Source organism: Chelon labrosus (genome assembly GCF_963514085.1).
Source record: "Chelon labrosus genome assembly, chromosome: 21".
Classification (NCBI taxonomy): Eukaryota; Metazoa; Chordata; class Actinopteri; order Mugiliformes; family Mugilidae; genus Chelon; species Chelon labrosus.
The window spans coordinates 18,261,570-18,278,073 of record NC_140354.1 but is presented as its reverse complement, the minus strand read 5'-3'; the positions used below and the strand labels follow the sequence as shown (position 1 = coordinate 18,278,073).

The 16,504-nt window shown below is 44.1% G+C and overlaps 1 protein-coding gene across 1 annotated transcript in view; it reads left to right on the top strand.

The window, feature by feature from the left end:
• LOC311507052 (neurabin-2-like) overlaps window positions 1-16,504 on the top strand; it is a 32,011-nt gene that overhangs the window by 5,949 nt on the left and 9,558 nt on the right. Inside the window, exons 3-9 of the mRNA XM_084571254.1 lie at window positions 581-777; window positions 856-1,266; window positions 1,358-2,035; window positions 12,928-13,060; window positions 13,357-13,477; window positions 14,880-14,984; window positions 15,075-15,210. Coding sequence (XP_084427380.1) covers window positions 581-777; window positions 856-1,266; window positions 1,358-2,035; window positions 12,928-13,060; window positions 13,357-13,477; window positions 14,880-14,984; window positions 15,075-15,210 — 1,781 coding nt within the window. The remainder of the gene's footprint in view (window positions 1-580; window positions 778-855; window positions 1,267-1,357; window positions 2,036-12,927; window positions 13,061-13,356; window positions 13,478-14,879; window positions 14,985-15,074; window positions 15,211-16,504) is intronic.

The following is a 16,504-nucleotide window of genomic DNA, read 5'->3' as shown; positions in this document are numbered from 1 at the left end:
CATTAAAAACGTTAGTTTACTCACACATGTGACTTTAGTGTCATTTAGAGTCGTTCAGAAGATATTTAGATCCGCGTATATCCATATAGTGGGAGTGAATGGGGCACCGAAACGCAGCCTCTAAATAACGCATTATATGCCTCGAAACTTGTTCATTTCAACAATATAACACTGTTGTGTTATGAAAGTCGACACCGACTAGTCACTGATGACGTCTCTAATAAAAACACAGCAGAAAGTAAAGCTTTGAGCTGAATACATATGCTGGGAATGTGCTACATACTGTGCGCTGCAGATATGTATAGCCTGTATAAAAACAGACAGCAACTCAGCACCATCAATAGAAGACGGGATAGTGTGGCCGGGTTAAAATCCAGGTTCTGCAGCTAAAAGTCTAATAACTGGGTTCTTCACCTTTCTTCTTGGAGGCGTCCATGTTGTTATTGTCACGTGATTGGTGACTAGACGAAAAACCGACTACCCAACTAGTCTGTACAACCCCTAATTTGCTGTTGCTGAAGCTGCATGGCTGCAAGTGAAATGTGTGAAAGCTTCCAATTAACTTTCCGGTCGTGTTCAGGTAAGGATCAGGCGGTGAAACTGTCCCTGCCGAGGGCCTCCAGCCTCAACGAGAACGTCGACCACAGCGCCCTGCTGAAACTTGGGGGCACCGTCTCGGAGAGGGTCAACCGTTTCGACGGCAAAGCAGGCGGCGAGGGCGGCGGTTTCTCCAAGCTCCAGGAGACCAGGAGGATCTTTGAACAGCGCACTCTACAGGTCAGAATGCTCTCTGCTGTGCTTACACGCACGTTTGGTTTGCTAGATTTCTAGACTGGCTGTTTACGTCTTCTGCAGGAGAAGCAAGCCGCCACGAACCGCATTTTGCTAAAGAAGGAGCGGGCGTCGGGCTTCCAGGACAGCCGCCTCGATGTTGTGGCTCGTTTCAATGGTTCCACCGAAGCTTTGGACCGGTTGGACGACCCCCCGGCTCCCGTTTCTGCCCCTGCTACCATTCCCGCCCCCGCTACCATTTCCGCCCCCGCTACCATTCCCGCCCCCGCTACCATTCCTGCCCCCGCTACCATTCCAGTCGCTGCAGCGTCTGTCGGGCCCGGTGAGGCCGTAAGCCCGACCGTGAGTCAGCTCAGTGCCGCGTTTGAGAAGGGCGACCTGCAAAACAACCTCTACCTCCCCCCACGTCGGTCAGCTCCTGCCTTGGCGCCAAAGCCCAAACCTCCAGCCAGAGTGGAGGCTGCCGAGAAAAAGGTTGAGAAAGAAAATGCAAGAAAGCCCACAAACCAAGACCTGTGAGTTGTTTTTAACGGCTACATGATCTCTCTTTGTCTTTTTCTTCCAGACAAAGGTGTTGCCTCAAGGTAAGGAGCACAAGGAAGAGCTAACGAGCGCCCAGACGGCCGAGCTACCAGAGGCGACGGGTTCTCTACAGAGGAGCATAGAGGGAATGGTGGCAAATGAAGAGAAGGATGGGTTGGGACAGTCAGGAGACCAGCTTTCCACCTCCTCTTACTCCTCATCATCCTCAGTGACAGTCACTTCCTCGTCTTCCTCATCGGATGCCAAACCCGAGTCGGAGGCCAAGCCGGCGCCGACCGAAGCCGCCCCAGTACCGGAACCCGAGGTTGGGGCTGGGGGATCTGAGGCTGGGGGCCGGCGGGTCCAGGCTGAGGTTCACGCCTCACTGGAAAACGGAGAGAAAGAGCCTCCATCTTCCTCTCCGTCCTCAGAGGAGAAAGGAGAAGACTCTGAGGAGAGGGGCAAAGAAATGGAGGATGAGGACGACGGCTCGAGGAAGGAGGATTACTCGGAGGGGGATCTGGTGGATATTAGTGCGTACAGCGGGCTTGGCGAGGAAGACTCTGGGGGAAGCCAGCTGGAGGACGATGAGGAGGAGGATGAAGAAGACGAGGAGGCGTATCAACTGGAGAGCAGTTGCTCTGAAATGCCAGGATTGCCGGCTGAAGAGGAGCCTCCGCCGCCCAGTAGGAAGATTTGTTTCAGCATTGAGCCAATCAAGGTGAGTTTTTGTTGGATTACTATTTTCTTTCCTCCAACTATCCCTGACAGAGCAATGATTACTACAAATTTCACCTTAAACACAATAGAACTGGTTTTAAGAAATAAACATTCCAACAGTTTCCCATTTCATGTCAGTACTTTTAGTTTTGCTTGAACCAGTGACTCAGAAGAAGACACTTCCTCTTTCTCTCTGTCACAGCGATTATTGTTTGAGTGGCACTTCATTTAGAGGAGGTTATTGGTCCAGATGTGCCCTGATTCCTTAAATTTGATTTCCTTTATTAGATCTTTCTGTGAACATGTAGTCATTTTGGGCTGACGATGAAAGAGGAGTTACCAAAACATTAGCGTTTATTATCCAGGGTGGACCAGACGTTAACTTGATGGTAGACAAAAGGTCAGGGTGTCATCAGAAAAAAAACGGTTTCCCTTCTGCAAAACTAGTTGAAGGACACTTTATCCGTCTATTACCAAAAGATCGTTTAATCACTCGGTGGTCATTCGCCCTCTCCTTTCTGACGGACTAAATCCCACTCCAAAAAAAGCAGCATATACGCCAAATTCAAGGCAGTAGATGATACCATTTCTGCTGGCATTGGAGAGCACTTTGAACAAATCCACCACCAGTCACTATCTGAGTCTCTGGATTGGCTCCCCATGGCTGTATTCCTATCCAAGGCTAATGCAGCTGCAGCCTCGACCTCTCTCTGTCAATCAGCTAATGCAGGAACAATACGTATCCTAGTCCCTGGCGTCATCTGCATATTAAAAGGGAAATTACCGTTTTTTTTACAACCTGGACCTTATTTCTGGCATAAAATACGATCGTTTACTCACCCATATAACTTTGGTGTCATTTGGAGTCGTTCGGACGATATATAGATCTGTGTATGTCCATATAGTGGGAGTGAATGGGGCACCGAAGCGCAGCCTCTAAATAACGGATTATCTGCCGCGAAACTCGTTAATTTCACCAATATTTTGTTATGATACGCTAGTGCTATTCCCCGTTGAGTCTGGAGTTACCTGTTATCATCATCCGGGTTCTGTAGATTGACCTACTAACCTCTGACCCGGATGATGTCATCTCTCAGCGCCGCGCGCACCCTGACAGTCGGCTTGTTAAGCCATGTGTAATTTGCTACTGCTAGTTTTTTGCAACATGGCCGAATGTATTTCCGATTCTGAGGTTGTGGACGACGACTTTGTTTATGACGGACATCCTTAACCTTTTGAGCCAGAGTATACGGATGAAGGGCTCGTTGAAAGGAGGATGCGGAGGCAGAGAGAGGAACAGCTGGACAAAGAACAACAAACTACTGCACGTCCGCGAGCAAATAGTAACTGGTGGTGCCCTTGTGGACAATGTGAATCTACAAACCAATAGGCTCTACGACACCATAGACTACAGAATATTGGTGAAATTAACAAGTTTCGCGGCAGATAATGCGTTATTTAGAGGCTACGTTTCGGTGCCCCATTTACTCCCACTATATGGATATACGTGGCACTCCACTGGATCTAAATATCGTCCGAAGACTCCAAATGACACCAAAGTTATATGGGTGAGTATACAGTCGTATTTTATGCCAGAAATAAGGTCCAGGTTGTAAAAAAACAGTAGTTCCCCTTTTAAAAGATGCCATTTTTATTTCGGGAAATGTGGCACTTTTAATTTTTAATATTTTGTTTGCGTGAGTGGCATCTACAACCACAAGAACCTGTGATAAAAGTTGAGGTTGAAAATTGGCTTGTCACTTGTAAGCACATCGTAGAGCGTGAATGATTTTAATCAGAACGTATGTAATGTAACCACGGTTAATGACTTCCTCCTTCTCCGACACGACAAACACGCTGAGGGTACAAGAGGGGAATTTCGCTCTTTGATTTCGCCACCCCGTTTCCTGCTGACTGAAGCTCAAGCTGTGAGTGTGTGATCTTGAGTTAACAGAAGCTCTTTTCTCTAGCCGAGAGCCGGGCGGGCTCCCTTGCGGCCGTCAGTCAGCTGGTTGAAACTCGGGGGCATTGTGAAACGTGCCCTGACATGAGCTGCCACTTTAACAGCATAACTTCCTCAGCGAGAGGAAAAAAAAAAAAAAGGCGATGCAGCGGCGGAGACGTAAAAGGAAATAAGAGAGTGATACTGGTTTTCAAACGGCGTTCGTTTAATGTCATTAGGGAGGAAAAAGAAGACATAATGGACACTTACACTGAGGATCGTGTTTCATGCTCAGTCATGTCCACTTATGTCTGCGGTAGGGGTGGAGAAAAGTGTTGTGTTTCAGGCCAGGCGTCAGGAATTCTTTTCATTTTCCTGGACCTTGAAACATTTAACTACTGAACCTCTTTAGCCACAGCACAGCTAAAAGTAGAGCCGTGGCCTGGGGCTTCGTTGTTTACTACAGTCATGTCAAAATCTGTTTGTTCTCATTTTGTTGATTTTCACAAATCGGACACATTTTGGATTTAAAAAAAAAATCCCCCCAAACATGTGCTGGAGATGATTTAGTGTGTTTGCAGGCTGCTTCTTGTGAAACCAGCTCAAGTAGACACTTCCCCTCGTGGCCTCCCTCATCTCTTCATCTCAGTTTCGTCTCTAGAGAGTGTGACTTCGCTGTGAACACGGTGCAGCAACCTGTAACGCCTCAAATCTAAGCTTCTGAAGGGTTTAAACAAACGGGATGGAGCTCAGTTTGCCAGCGCGCACTAGCGTTCATTTCCGCTGCAGCTTTTTGACATTTTGAAAGCGTCGCTCGTAGCAGAACAGAAGTTGGGGGCGGTTGCTCCTACGTAGAGCAACCTGAAGTGAAACTGCTGCGAAGAGCTAACTCATGTGAAGTTATTGTTGTGGTTGCGCTTTCTTCCTCTTCTGGGTTTGGTTCAAGAAAGCGATGAAATGCCGGCTTACTGCCACCGTCTGGTGAGATATGAACTCTGCTTTATGGGCAGCAGGTAGCATACTTGGTCTGGAGTCAGTCCATTGGGAACTGAGCATGCTCCAACAAAGATCTGCCAGGCCAATCAAATCGTTTGGCCGTTTTTACGTGATGATAGCAGAGATATAGTCATAAACATCATCCGTGCGTCAGGGAGTTGAATTTATTTGCAACCATATGGCTCTACATGTGATCCAAATAGATAGATGCATATACACCAATCAGCCACAACATTAAAACCACTGATAGGAGAAGTAAAATAACATCTCGTGACAATTCAGTGTCCTGCTGGGAAACTTTTGGACCTGGCATTCATTCATGTGGATGTTACTTAGACATGTAGCACCCACCTAGACCAGACCAGGCACCCCCACCCCATAGCAATGACACTCCTTGATGGCAGCAGCCATCCCCAGCAGGATGCAGCCACAAAAACGCTTTAGGAACAACTAAAAAAACATGAAGAACAGCACAAGATGTTGACCTGGCCTCCAAATTCACTAGATCCCAAACTGGTCAAGTATCTGTAGGATGATCCACAGAGGTCCCTCTCCCCACTAACAACATCCTGTTGCCAGACACCACAGGACACCCTCAGATGTCCATTCTCTGATGAGCCTGATTTGGAGGCACAAGGAAGACCTACACAATGTTAAGAATGTGGTCATAATGTTATGCCTGATTTGTGTGTATACAATCCTAATAGTGTCATAAATTTAGCAGACTTGGACGGCGTACTTCCACTGTGCTCATGAGGCCTTACCAGACACGGTAGCACCGACTCCCAGCCAGGAGGCTCAGTGTTCAGACATGTTGGGTGTCATTATCCGGCCTCAAAACTGATCCCCAGTTCTTGTTCTGACATAATACGTTAATTCAACCAGGCAGAGCTCAGACCTCCTCAAGCGCTTTTGTAAGTCCCTGCAAGACATCATTTTGAACGCCGTGTGACCACAGCCCTGTTTAGGAAGCTTGCCTGAAGGTCTGCCGAGCTCAGACTTAAAGAGTAACTGGTGGTTCATCACAAGATGTAGAAAAAACCTGTTGGAAGTAGTGAATGTAGGTTGTCCGGCGTCTCACTTTAGACACACACACACACACACTGGATGTGTCTGTGCAGGGCTGTAAACAAGGCCACCTCTGTGAGCCTGTCAGAAGCATTTGCAGGAATGCGGTTGGGTGTGTTTGTTTTCCTTGAAAAAAGAAAAAAAGAAAGGCACACACACACTCGTAACCAAGGAAAACCGATTGATAAGAATCACAGAATGGAGCTTTGTTTGGATGAAAACCCACCAGGTGTGTGTGTGTTTGTGTTTGTGCGTCAGCTGGAAAATCAAAGTGATTTGTTTTACAGTTGTACGATGCTCTCGGCTTTGACTAGAACAACTTCTGTGGAATTTGTCTAATTACGCGCATCAGGTTTCGTTCGCTGAATATCCAAGAGCAAATAAAAAGATGACATGTCTGGTTCTGCTGCAGGTAAAGATGCAACGCTAAATCAGTGCAGTGTGAACCTGAGAGGGGAGTTATTCAAAATAAAACATTGAGGGTTGGCCAATCCGATCCGAAATGGACAAAATTTCCTCCCCTGTAGATTCATAAAGGCTTCTCTCGTCTTTGTCTTCTCCTAGATGCGACTGGATTCAGTCCAATAAATATTTCTGTCAGAGTTAATGTAGTGTGGAGACGGTAGTTCCAGAAAACCTATGTTCTCTAGTCCAGAAACGTTTTGGTCAACCAACGTCCTAAGCTTGTTACGTATTCCGCGAGAAGCGAGAAATTGGTTCTTGCTCCTAGGCCTGCGAGAACAAGAAAAAAGTTTGTTCTGGCCAGGTAATTCACACTTTACGAGAAACTCAAGTGAGTTCGTTCGTCGTTTTGACGATCCGCGTCTGTCGGATCACGCTGTTCATTTGTGCCGACCTCTACCCAGGAGAGATTAGCGGTCACGCTGCGAATATTAGCATCCGGGAGGTCACAGAGTGGCCGCTAGCATTTCCGCATTGACCACGCCCACACTTCCAATTTCCGACCGTTCGCAGAATAGTAACCGGACACCACACGGGGAAAAAGTTCTGCCTGGTTGATGTGTCGAGAACAAGCTGCGAGAACAAAATGACGACATTTTGTTCTCAGAGGAGAGAGAATAAACTTCTTGCTTCTTGTGGAGTACGTAGCAGCCTTTAAACTCCCTAACCCTCTCTGGAATATTTCACTATTTCACTCATTTTTGGTGCATCCATTGCACCCCGAGTCACCTAACGAAGACTAATCCGATATTTTTCCCATTAAAAATCTTTCGACCGCAATCTAACTCCCATTTGAAATTGCGGAGGAGGAAATACACCAAAGGCAAATTTCCCAGGCTCCATCCCAGTCAAATTATAACCCAGACGATTGCCACCGCCTAAAGACAAGCCTGGCAAACTTTCATTTAGACCTGTGCTTGCGTCTACTTCATTCACATTAAAAGCTTTTTCCAAATATTCAAGACAAAACAGATTATCACATGAGGTGTGAACTCGACTGGATCCAAGATGGCGCCTGTGTGTCCCAGTGGGTCCCTCTGGCAACACCTCGATAGCGACCGTGACACTCTCTTCATCTGGTGAGACTTGTCGACGCACGGAGGACAATTAGATCACGACTTACGCTTCACGTAGCTGTGGAATTACCGGAAAAATTAAAACATTTTATGGCAGACGAGTGGGAAGAATGGAAATATTTGGTCGTAAAGAGACACGATGAGCAAAGGCGTTACAAAACAAACGTAAAACCAAACCATTAACTTGTGACTCAGAACTGTGTTTTATTGTAATAGAACCAAGAACAACCTTTTTTTTATATGTCAATTTCAACAGAAGTCTTCTGGTACTTCCCAGAAAGACAATCTTCCCATAGTAGAGTCAAACTTTTACATAAATTATCTTATGAATGGGTCCTTTTGAGACCTTTTCATCATAATAGTATGTAATTATTAAGAAATATATGATTATAAGAGTTGTAAATGAAATGTAAGTGTGGCATAATACGTTGAAGAGAGACCTTTGCGTTGTGTACCCTTTAAAATGCAAATCTCGTTGACGAGGTCGGCATCTTTTAAAAAATGAACTGGGTAAACAAACGGCACTGACCGGTCAACGCTTCACGAGTCGCTGGAGTGGTTGGAAAAAAGTTGATGCCAGCTCACCTTTGGTTTTGTCAGAGTGACGTTTTTAGGTTCATGTTGTTTGGATCCATTGAGAACGACTCATTTTCATCCTCTTCTCTTTCTCCCAGTTTTATTTGGAATCTGGTTCCAGCTACTTAATCACCAGATTTATCTAATCTAACTTTATTAAATAAATCCATTTCTGTCATTTACGTAACTCATTGTGTCGCTCAAACATAACGTAGGGCTTCAAACCAATATAAACTGACTCTGCGCTCGAGTCGTGATCCATTTACCAGCATCACATCCACCTGAGTGCTATGACTCAGACTAACTCACTGCCACACCGGGATCAGCAGTATTTTCAAAAGCGAGTACTTCATGTAGATTTTTTTCATTTCTTCTTTCTAGTGTCTAGTTTATATTTAAACTGAAGGAGTTATAGTAGATGCTAAACTCTACCTACTGTACCTGAAGGGCGCACCGAGAGCCCCCAATGCTTTCGTCCTTGTTCTTTTCAAACGTGGCCTTGAGGACCGAGTCCACAGCAGCAAACTAAAAGCCACATGTGCACAGAGACAGCGCAGTCAAGTGTTGAGCGTCCATTCTTTGCGGCTTGGCTTGGCTGATTCCCGTCGTTGTAGTAGTACGCTTGTGGCTTGGGGTCGGCCACGCTCTGCGGCGGCCGTTATTTAAGACTCAACGTCGTCAGTCAAAAGTGAGACGTTTATTGCGTTTGGACTGTTTGGATCTCGCCCGGACGAGGCTGAGCCGTCCCGGGTTGATTTGTTCCTGTTCTTTATGACTGGACGTTAATTCTCCTTTCTGGCGTATTTGAAATCAATAGTTGTTTTAGAGGTTGTAAAGTGCACCGGCCTTTTTAAAAGCAGAATTGATTTGTTGAGAGACTGACAACCATTTACACTATGATCAGTTCCAGTTTTTCAAGTGTGAGATGATTTCCCCTAAATACCTTGGGATTTATGTTGATTTAAAGATCTTACTGTTTGGTCCAAGTACACCATTTGTTGTTTAGGCCTTACCGAGCCAATGTTGACAGCATCTGAGGTATTAAACTAATGATTTACTACTGTTTGTCAAATTCTTTTGTCACCCCTTTGTGTGGGTAGATTGAATGAAGAAAAGAAAAAGGACTGTGCTGCCTTTAACCTGATGAGCCAGATGGTTTGTTGCACACCATCTGGGAAGTTGTCCTTGGAAAACCGTTTGGAATCGGGGCAGGCCTTTTCAACATAATAAAAAAAAAAATATTTGGCAGGTGATTGTATGAACCATCTGTATGTGATCGTCTGTCACTTCAGTGAATCAGCTCAACAAGCATGTGATGTAGTGGGCAAGTTTAGAAAAGGAAACGAGCTGCAGAGGTCGGTGTAGATGCTGAGTGATTAACACGTCAGTAGGCAACACGTTGCCATAGACGGTATAAAGATAGACGTGGAAAAGCTCCTCTAAAGTGAAGCCAAAGCAAGTAGAGCTCCCCCTGGTGGCTGGCTGCAGTGTAGGTCATAAGCTCCACCCCCTCCATGTTAGTGGGCGGGACTTGGGCCAAACTAAAACACTAAAATACACTTAAAATAATTATTTCTCAAGGTTGGTTTCTGTCATTTTAGGTAGTGAATACTGATCCATACTCAAATGACCATTTTTCTGATACGTTTCGTTTTAGTTCGTTATTTGACGCTACAGAAACAGGATGTGACATCATGGTCACTGCAAATTGCCATGCCAACCGCTCTGATGGGACTGTGAGAGTTGGAAAAAATAAATTAATAAACAAGTACATAGGGTGTATAATCCAACATTTTCTTGTAGCAGGTGGAGGTAGAGCAGAGCGTAGCATTAATTGAACGAAAACGTGAGCGAGTCTGGAGGAAATGTGGGCGGGGTCATCGCTATCACGACCCCACGTAGCTCCACCCTCGGACCGTACCGATCAGACTCTAGCTTAAAAAGTCGCAAGACTGCGCCGCCCGTATCCCCGGGAAAATAGCATCAGTTTGGGCAATGACAGGAAGTCGGGACGCAGTGTCCATATTTATATACAGTCTATGTTTACACCTAAAACATATCCACCAGTAGTTCCTCATGCGATGGACGTGGATCAGCCACTGTTGCAAAGCTTGAGGCTTTGTCAGCGTGGATTGAACCTTGGGCTTTTAATTTCCTTTGTCAGCTAATTACCATGGGCTGTACTTATTTTATCACATATGTACCTGATTATGTATTTTAATCATGTTTTTGGACCATAAATAATACCTGAGAACACAGTCAAAGCACATAATACCTTTTTGCCAGTGTGCCTGACACAGTGTTGGGGGTTATTCATAACCTTAATTTATCGTTTTCTTGTAGAAACCAAAGCTTTCCCCCAATTTGCAACTCAATTAATGCTAGCACGGATGCTAACGTTAGCTGCCTTGCCTCTGGTTACCTCTATTGTTTGTCTGACCTAGCAACGGTAACACAGGAAACGGGACTAGACAAAAGCCAACTTAAAACGCACACCTTCGCCTACATTCGGCCCGAGGGCGTTAATCTGTGAGATTAACCAAACAGCATGCAGCCGCTTAGTTTTAAAGTTTCCATTTTGCCAGATTATAGATTACACCGTGCGTTGTGTCGCGCTTCCACCTGTTATCTCTTTGTCTGTGGATGGAGGTTGTGTGCTATGAAGTCTCATGCGGCGCGCACACACACACACAGACACACACAGCTTTACTCAAGAGGAAGGAAACAATGACAACAGGAAGCAGTTTACCGGTCCCGCCCTCTGACCCTGTTGTGTCAGCGTTTGTGTGTTTTGCCTCAAACTTGTGCACAGTGAAGAATATAAATAGCACTATTACAAACATAAAGGCTTTTAGCGTTGCCTCTCATATATAAATATTAACATAATCAACCACCAGACAGAGACTAGAGAGAGAGAGAGAGAGAGAGGGAAAGAGAGGGGACACGTCAGTACCAGTGCCAGACTCATGCTGGGCAAGCCCGTGGTTGCCCCGGTAACGGGAGCCACGTGATCCCGGCAACAGTCGCCGGGGAAACAGATGCTGCTGACCTTTCCTAGCTGGGGAGGAGGGGCGTGACGATAGGGAGTGGGAGAATGGGGGGGTGGGGGGTGGAAAGGAAAATATATAGGTTGAGGGTCCAGAGCTTTTATTTTTATCTGAAGCTTCAGTGAAAAATAAAAATGTTGACGGATTTTGAGCCGTTAATATGTTTCCTCGAAACTGGAGCACCACTCTGGCGGACAGGAGAAATGTCTGTGTTAATTATATACAATGAAGAACTAAATTAAAGTGAAATAGGGAAGCGCTGTGTGTGTGTGTGTGTGTGTGTGTGTAAATGTGTGTGTAACTGCGTCGTTAGCTGGAAATTTACATTAAAACGGAAAGAATGCACACAGGCTCATTGTCAAACCTAGAAACCCACAAATACAGGAAGGTTTTAACGAGACCCACTGTCCATGTTTTCTATTATAAGATGCACTCATTTGCCAAATCATTAGGTACGCTAGAGATAAACGAAGCCAGTCTAATGTAGCAGTCCTCCACTGAATCTTATAGACGGTTTAGACTTCTGCGTTAAGTTGACGCAGTAGCTACGGCGACAACGGAGATCTCTACGTAGACCCTAGCGCCACGGTGGCATAGACCGCAAGAGCTGTGATTGGTCCGCTTGGTAGTAGCGTGTTTCCGCTTTAGTATTTCCGTCTGATTCCCCGTCTCCGCAATTTTTCCAAATTGATTGTTTTGGATCAATAAAGGTGGAACACATCGAGGAAAAGTTAACTGAGGAGGTCTGAATGTACAAACATCTGTACGACTCGTCTTTTAGCTAGATTTCGGCAAAAGTTTCAGTCGCCATTGTTGAAAGTGAAGCAGGAAGTAGAAGCAAAAATTAACCCGACTTGCAAAAAAGCTGAAGAACAATTTTATTGAAAAAAATAAGAGTTTATTTGATTCTCTGTGTACAGTTGTTGGCTCCTGTTCAAGAATAAATGTTTTTAAAATCAATATGTGTCATGGATCAAAATGTTAGTACACAAACCAGATGTAGCCTAATGTTTATAGGTGTTTGAGCACAAGTAGGCCAAATGCATCAATTCAGGTGTTGAATTAAAGAACCAGTCATCGATATAATCTGACCTGATTTTAGCTTTAAACCCTATTTTTATATTTATAAATAAATGCCCCCAATTTTTATTTTTTATTTTTTTTTGCTTGCGCGCTTCGTGCACTGGCATGGATAGGGGCCCACTGACATTAAGAGTGTACAGGGCCCAGAATTTGGTGCTTACGCCCCTGCCGACTAGCTACTACACGATCGACCTACACGATATCTGGCAGAGCTCACAGTTGACATGTGAGGGGATGTTTTTCAGGACTAAAAGAAAATAAATACCGGACTTGTCTTCACTGAACTACATCTAAATATTTCGAACGTGGAAACAAAGAGTTTCTATGATGAAATATGCAAATTATAACACATTTCTAATATTATAATCATATACGTAGGATTAACTGTTTTGCAAAGGTGTCAGATCTTTATGGAGGTTGTAGTTGTGACGTAGATTCATTGTTTTGCAGCTGAGAGGTGTTTCTAATATTTTGTCCACCGTGTTCATAGCCTACCAGTGATTAAGAGCCCTAGATAATTGCATTATGTAGATGGAATAATAGATGTTTGGGGGATATTACACAAGGAAGAAAATTAGTTTTTTGTCCAAATGCAGCTACAGTGAGGAGCATATCTGACCTCTGACCTTTACCCCGTGTGCAGGTGTTCACCACCTACTCTAACGAGGACTACGACAGGCGCAACGACGACGTCGACCCCATGGCGGCGTCGGCCGAGTACGAGCTGGAGAAGAGAGTGGAGAAGCTGGACCTGTTCCCCGTGGAGCTGGAGAAAGGTTTGCACACACTGAGAGTCACTCAGTCAAGCCTCTTATCATGTAGCTACACAAGCACACAACACAGGCGCACGCACACTGTCTGTCTGCTAACAACGCCTCTATCCCATTATAGGATTGCATTTAGCGCGGATTAGCCTAATTAGCCTAGCCTAGTAATTCTGGAGGTGCTGGATTTGAACCAGCAACCGTGCATGACGGCTGCTCTCGGCACAGCACAATAGCTTTAGCACAGACTATGTTTTATTAATTTCATTGCAATAAAAAGTGTGATTATTTTTTTCTGTGTGTTTCAGACAGCGACGGTCTGGGCATCAGTATCATTGGTATGGGAGCGGGCGCCGATATGGGCCTGGAGAAACTGGGGATCTTCGTTAAGACGGTCACTGAGGGCGGAGCCGCGCAGAGAGACGGCAGGTATCTCCCCCACCTGTCTGTACCTGTCCTCATTTACTTGTTTAGTCTAGCTTAGCATAAACCAACAGACTGGAGGCGAGGGAGGTTCTGGCCTGACAAACATGTGGTCAGACGGACGGACGCAGACAAAGACGTTGCGTAGTCGACATGAAAACATGAGTTTTTTGGTCATTTGGGAGCAGTTCCAAAATGTTAACACAACACAATCCTCCTTTTAGTTGGACTTGGGCAACTTGTTAGCACGTTTAATATGCTAACAGAGTTAACAGGAGTCAGTTTGCGTGTTTCAAACCTCTTCCCACGCGAATCGATTCCTGCTAGCACAAAATTAGCGTCTACTTGGAGGTTTTACCCAAAAAAATGAGCTTCTGTTAGCTTTGTTTTTTTGCTTTTCTGGTTATTCTTTAAAAAAATAAGGCTTTTCAGTCCGGTATGTTGATGGACAAGTTGCTAACTGAACTGTTTTTAGAGCTTCTCCTGAAAAATAACCGACAACCTAAGGCAACAAATATCAGTGATAGCAGATTACATCATTAGCACCAGTGCTAGCTACTTCAGTTGTGTCAGAAACACTCATCTAAGAGTCCAGCTGAAGTCTAATTTTACTGGTACACATATGCAAACGTGTTCTAGGGGTGTAGAGCGCACAAAATTAAAGGTTTGGTGCAAATTGCCAATTTTGGGTTCACGATCTTGTAGGTTTATTGGTACGTTACAGAAAAACAATAAGGTACTAATGTAGAGACTGACTGTTTACGCTTAAATACAGTAGTCACAAAATAAATAAAAGCAAAATTAGAGCAACATATTGACTATATACTTTAAATATCTGAGTAATATAGCTTTGCGTCCTTCAAATTTAAAAAAAATTGAATACCACTGTATTTACCCCTTTTTGTCAACAGCCTTCTTATCTTGTTTGAATAAACTTTATTCAGATTGACACTGAACAAATACCACTGGGGTATTTACGCTCATTGTGGCCCGTCTGTTAACCTGTCGACAGTGCTGAGAGGCTGATAAAAGCTTAAAGTAAATGTATAGTGTGAGTTTAAACACGCTTTTCTAATCCTGTTAGCATAATATAGCTAGCGGGGTTAGCAAAGGTATAACTAGAGCTAAGGGACTGCCTAATGTTTTGGACAGAGCTCAGATCCTGGAGTTTTCTTTCAAGTATGCAGACATGAATAAGCCTCTGACGGTAAATGTTTGGCTCACGGGGTGGACGGAACAAATTAGCATGCACACGATTAGCATAAAAACTGAAACTTTTAGAGGTGCCTCCAGTTTGTTGTAATATTCCTCAGTCAAAGTGGATGAGTTGTTGCAATGTAAAATGAAAATGTCTTTGTCAAACATCCCTCTGCATACGGCGTTGTCTTTTATTTCCGTTGCTGCGTAGGATCCTGGTGAATGATCTGATCGTGGAGGTTGATGGGACCAGCCTGGTCGGCGTCACTCAGACCTTTGCTGCTTCTGTCCTCCGCAATACCACCGGCACAGTCAGGTATGACACACATTGGTTTGCATACATCCAGTTGTTAATAAAACAGGTTTTGAGTTCAGTTGTGTGATAATTTTTTTTATGTTTTCTAAGGTTTGTGATCGGCCGGGAGAAGCCGGGGGAGCAGAGTGAAGTGGCTCAGCTGATCCAACAGACTCTGGAGCAGGAGAGGTGGCAGAGGGAGATGATGGAGCAGAGATATAAACAGTACATGGACGAGGATGAAGAGGTTCGTGCAGACAACAAACGACCCACTGCTGCAGCTTTATCCTTTGAAATCTCCCAAATTATGCAAAAGTGTCCGTTTGCGGTCAGTAAACGCCGACGCGCTGAGGCTGTTCCGGTCTTTCGTCTGTATTTATGACGCCTTATCTGACAAAATGTCCGTTTGTGTGCCCACCACCGTTGGCTTTGATCTCAAACTCAGTCCAGCTTCTCCACCTTGTGGTCAGAGACTGTAACACCACCACAAGACTGAGCATTTAGCTTAATAGTGTGTTGTTTAAATAAAAGAAAATTACAATTAATCACTGAAAATTACATTAATTATTCCAGTGGACTGAAATTGGACCAATAATTACAGCATTAAGAGCTGTAGCTACCGGAGGACACCAATGCGTTGTATGGAAATACATAAAATAAAGATATAATGAAATAAATAAGAGTATTCTATGTTTACACTTTTTTTATTATTATTTTGCACAATTTCTAATTATTTTAAGGCTATTTATTCAAAAAAATCTAACAAATTTTGACTGTTTTTATGCCAAAACCTGATATATTGAATATAAAATATATATTTACATCAGAATTAAATAACCGGTACAAGACTATAATGTGGTGTGATAGAAATAACAGAAAATATAACTGAATGATTGAATTGATATACATGTTTAAAACGCTCAGAAAATACCATAGACTTTGGTTGAATTTGGACCAACTTTAAAAACTGAATGATCTCCAGTCAAAAAAAAAAGACATTAATAAGTCATATCCCAACTTTTATTGGTTTTGTTGGTTAAATATAATACTAGAAGAGCCATCGTGTGCTGTGGTTTGCCTAATAATAAACGAAGCCGTAGTAGGAAGCAGTATTGTGTTAAGTGAGGTGCCTCGCTTTATTTAATGCATATTTGTCGGCGATAAAACGTTTCTGTCAGGCCGGAAAGATATGATGGACGTGAGCTAATGTGAAGCTTATTTACTTGTGGAAGAGAAAAAGGCAAATGATCGGCAGGTTGTTATGTGAAAATCCTTTTAGTGGACGACAGAAGGCAGTGGCTGCATTAAGTTACAGAGCATCGAGTCTGAACTTTCAGACCGAGGTTTAATTTGTAACTCCATACCTAAGCTAGCAGCTATTTATATCATTTTATATGACACATACTCCCCCAAATGAAATTATGCAGTAGCTTATGAAGACAGAAATGACCGGAACATTACTTGGTACCACTTATTTGCTTCCTCTATGCCAGTCTGGGCTGTAAATGCAAAGCTAACCCCAGTAGCAGCTGGTTAGCTCA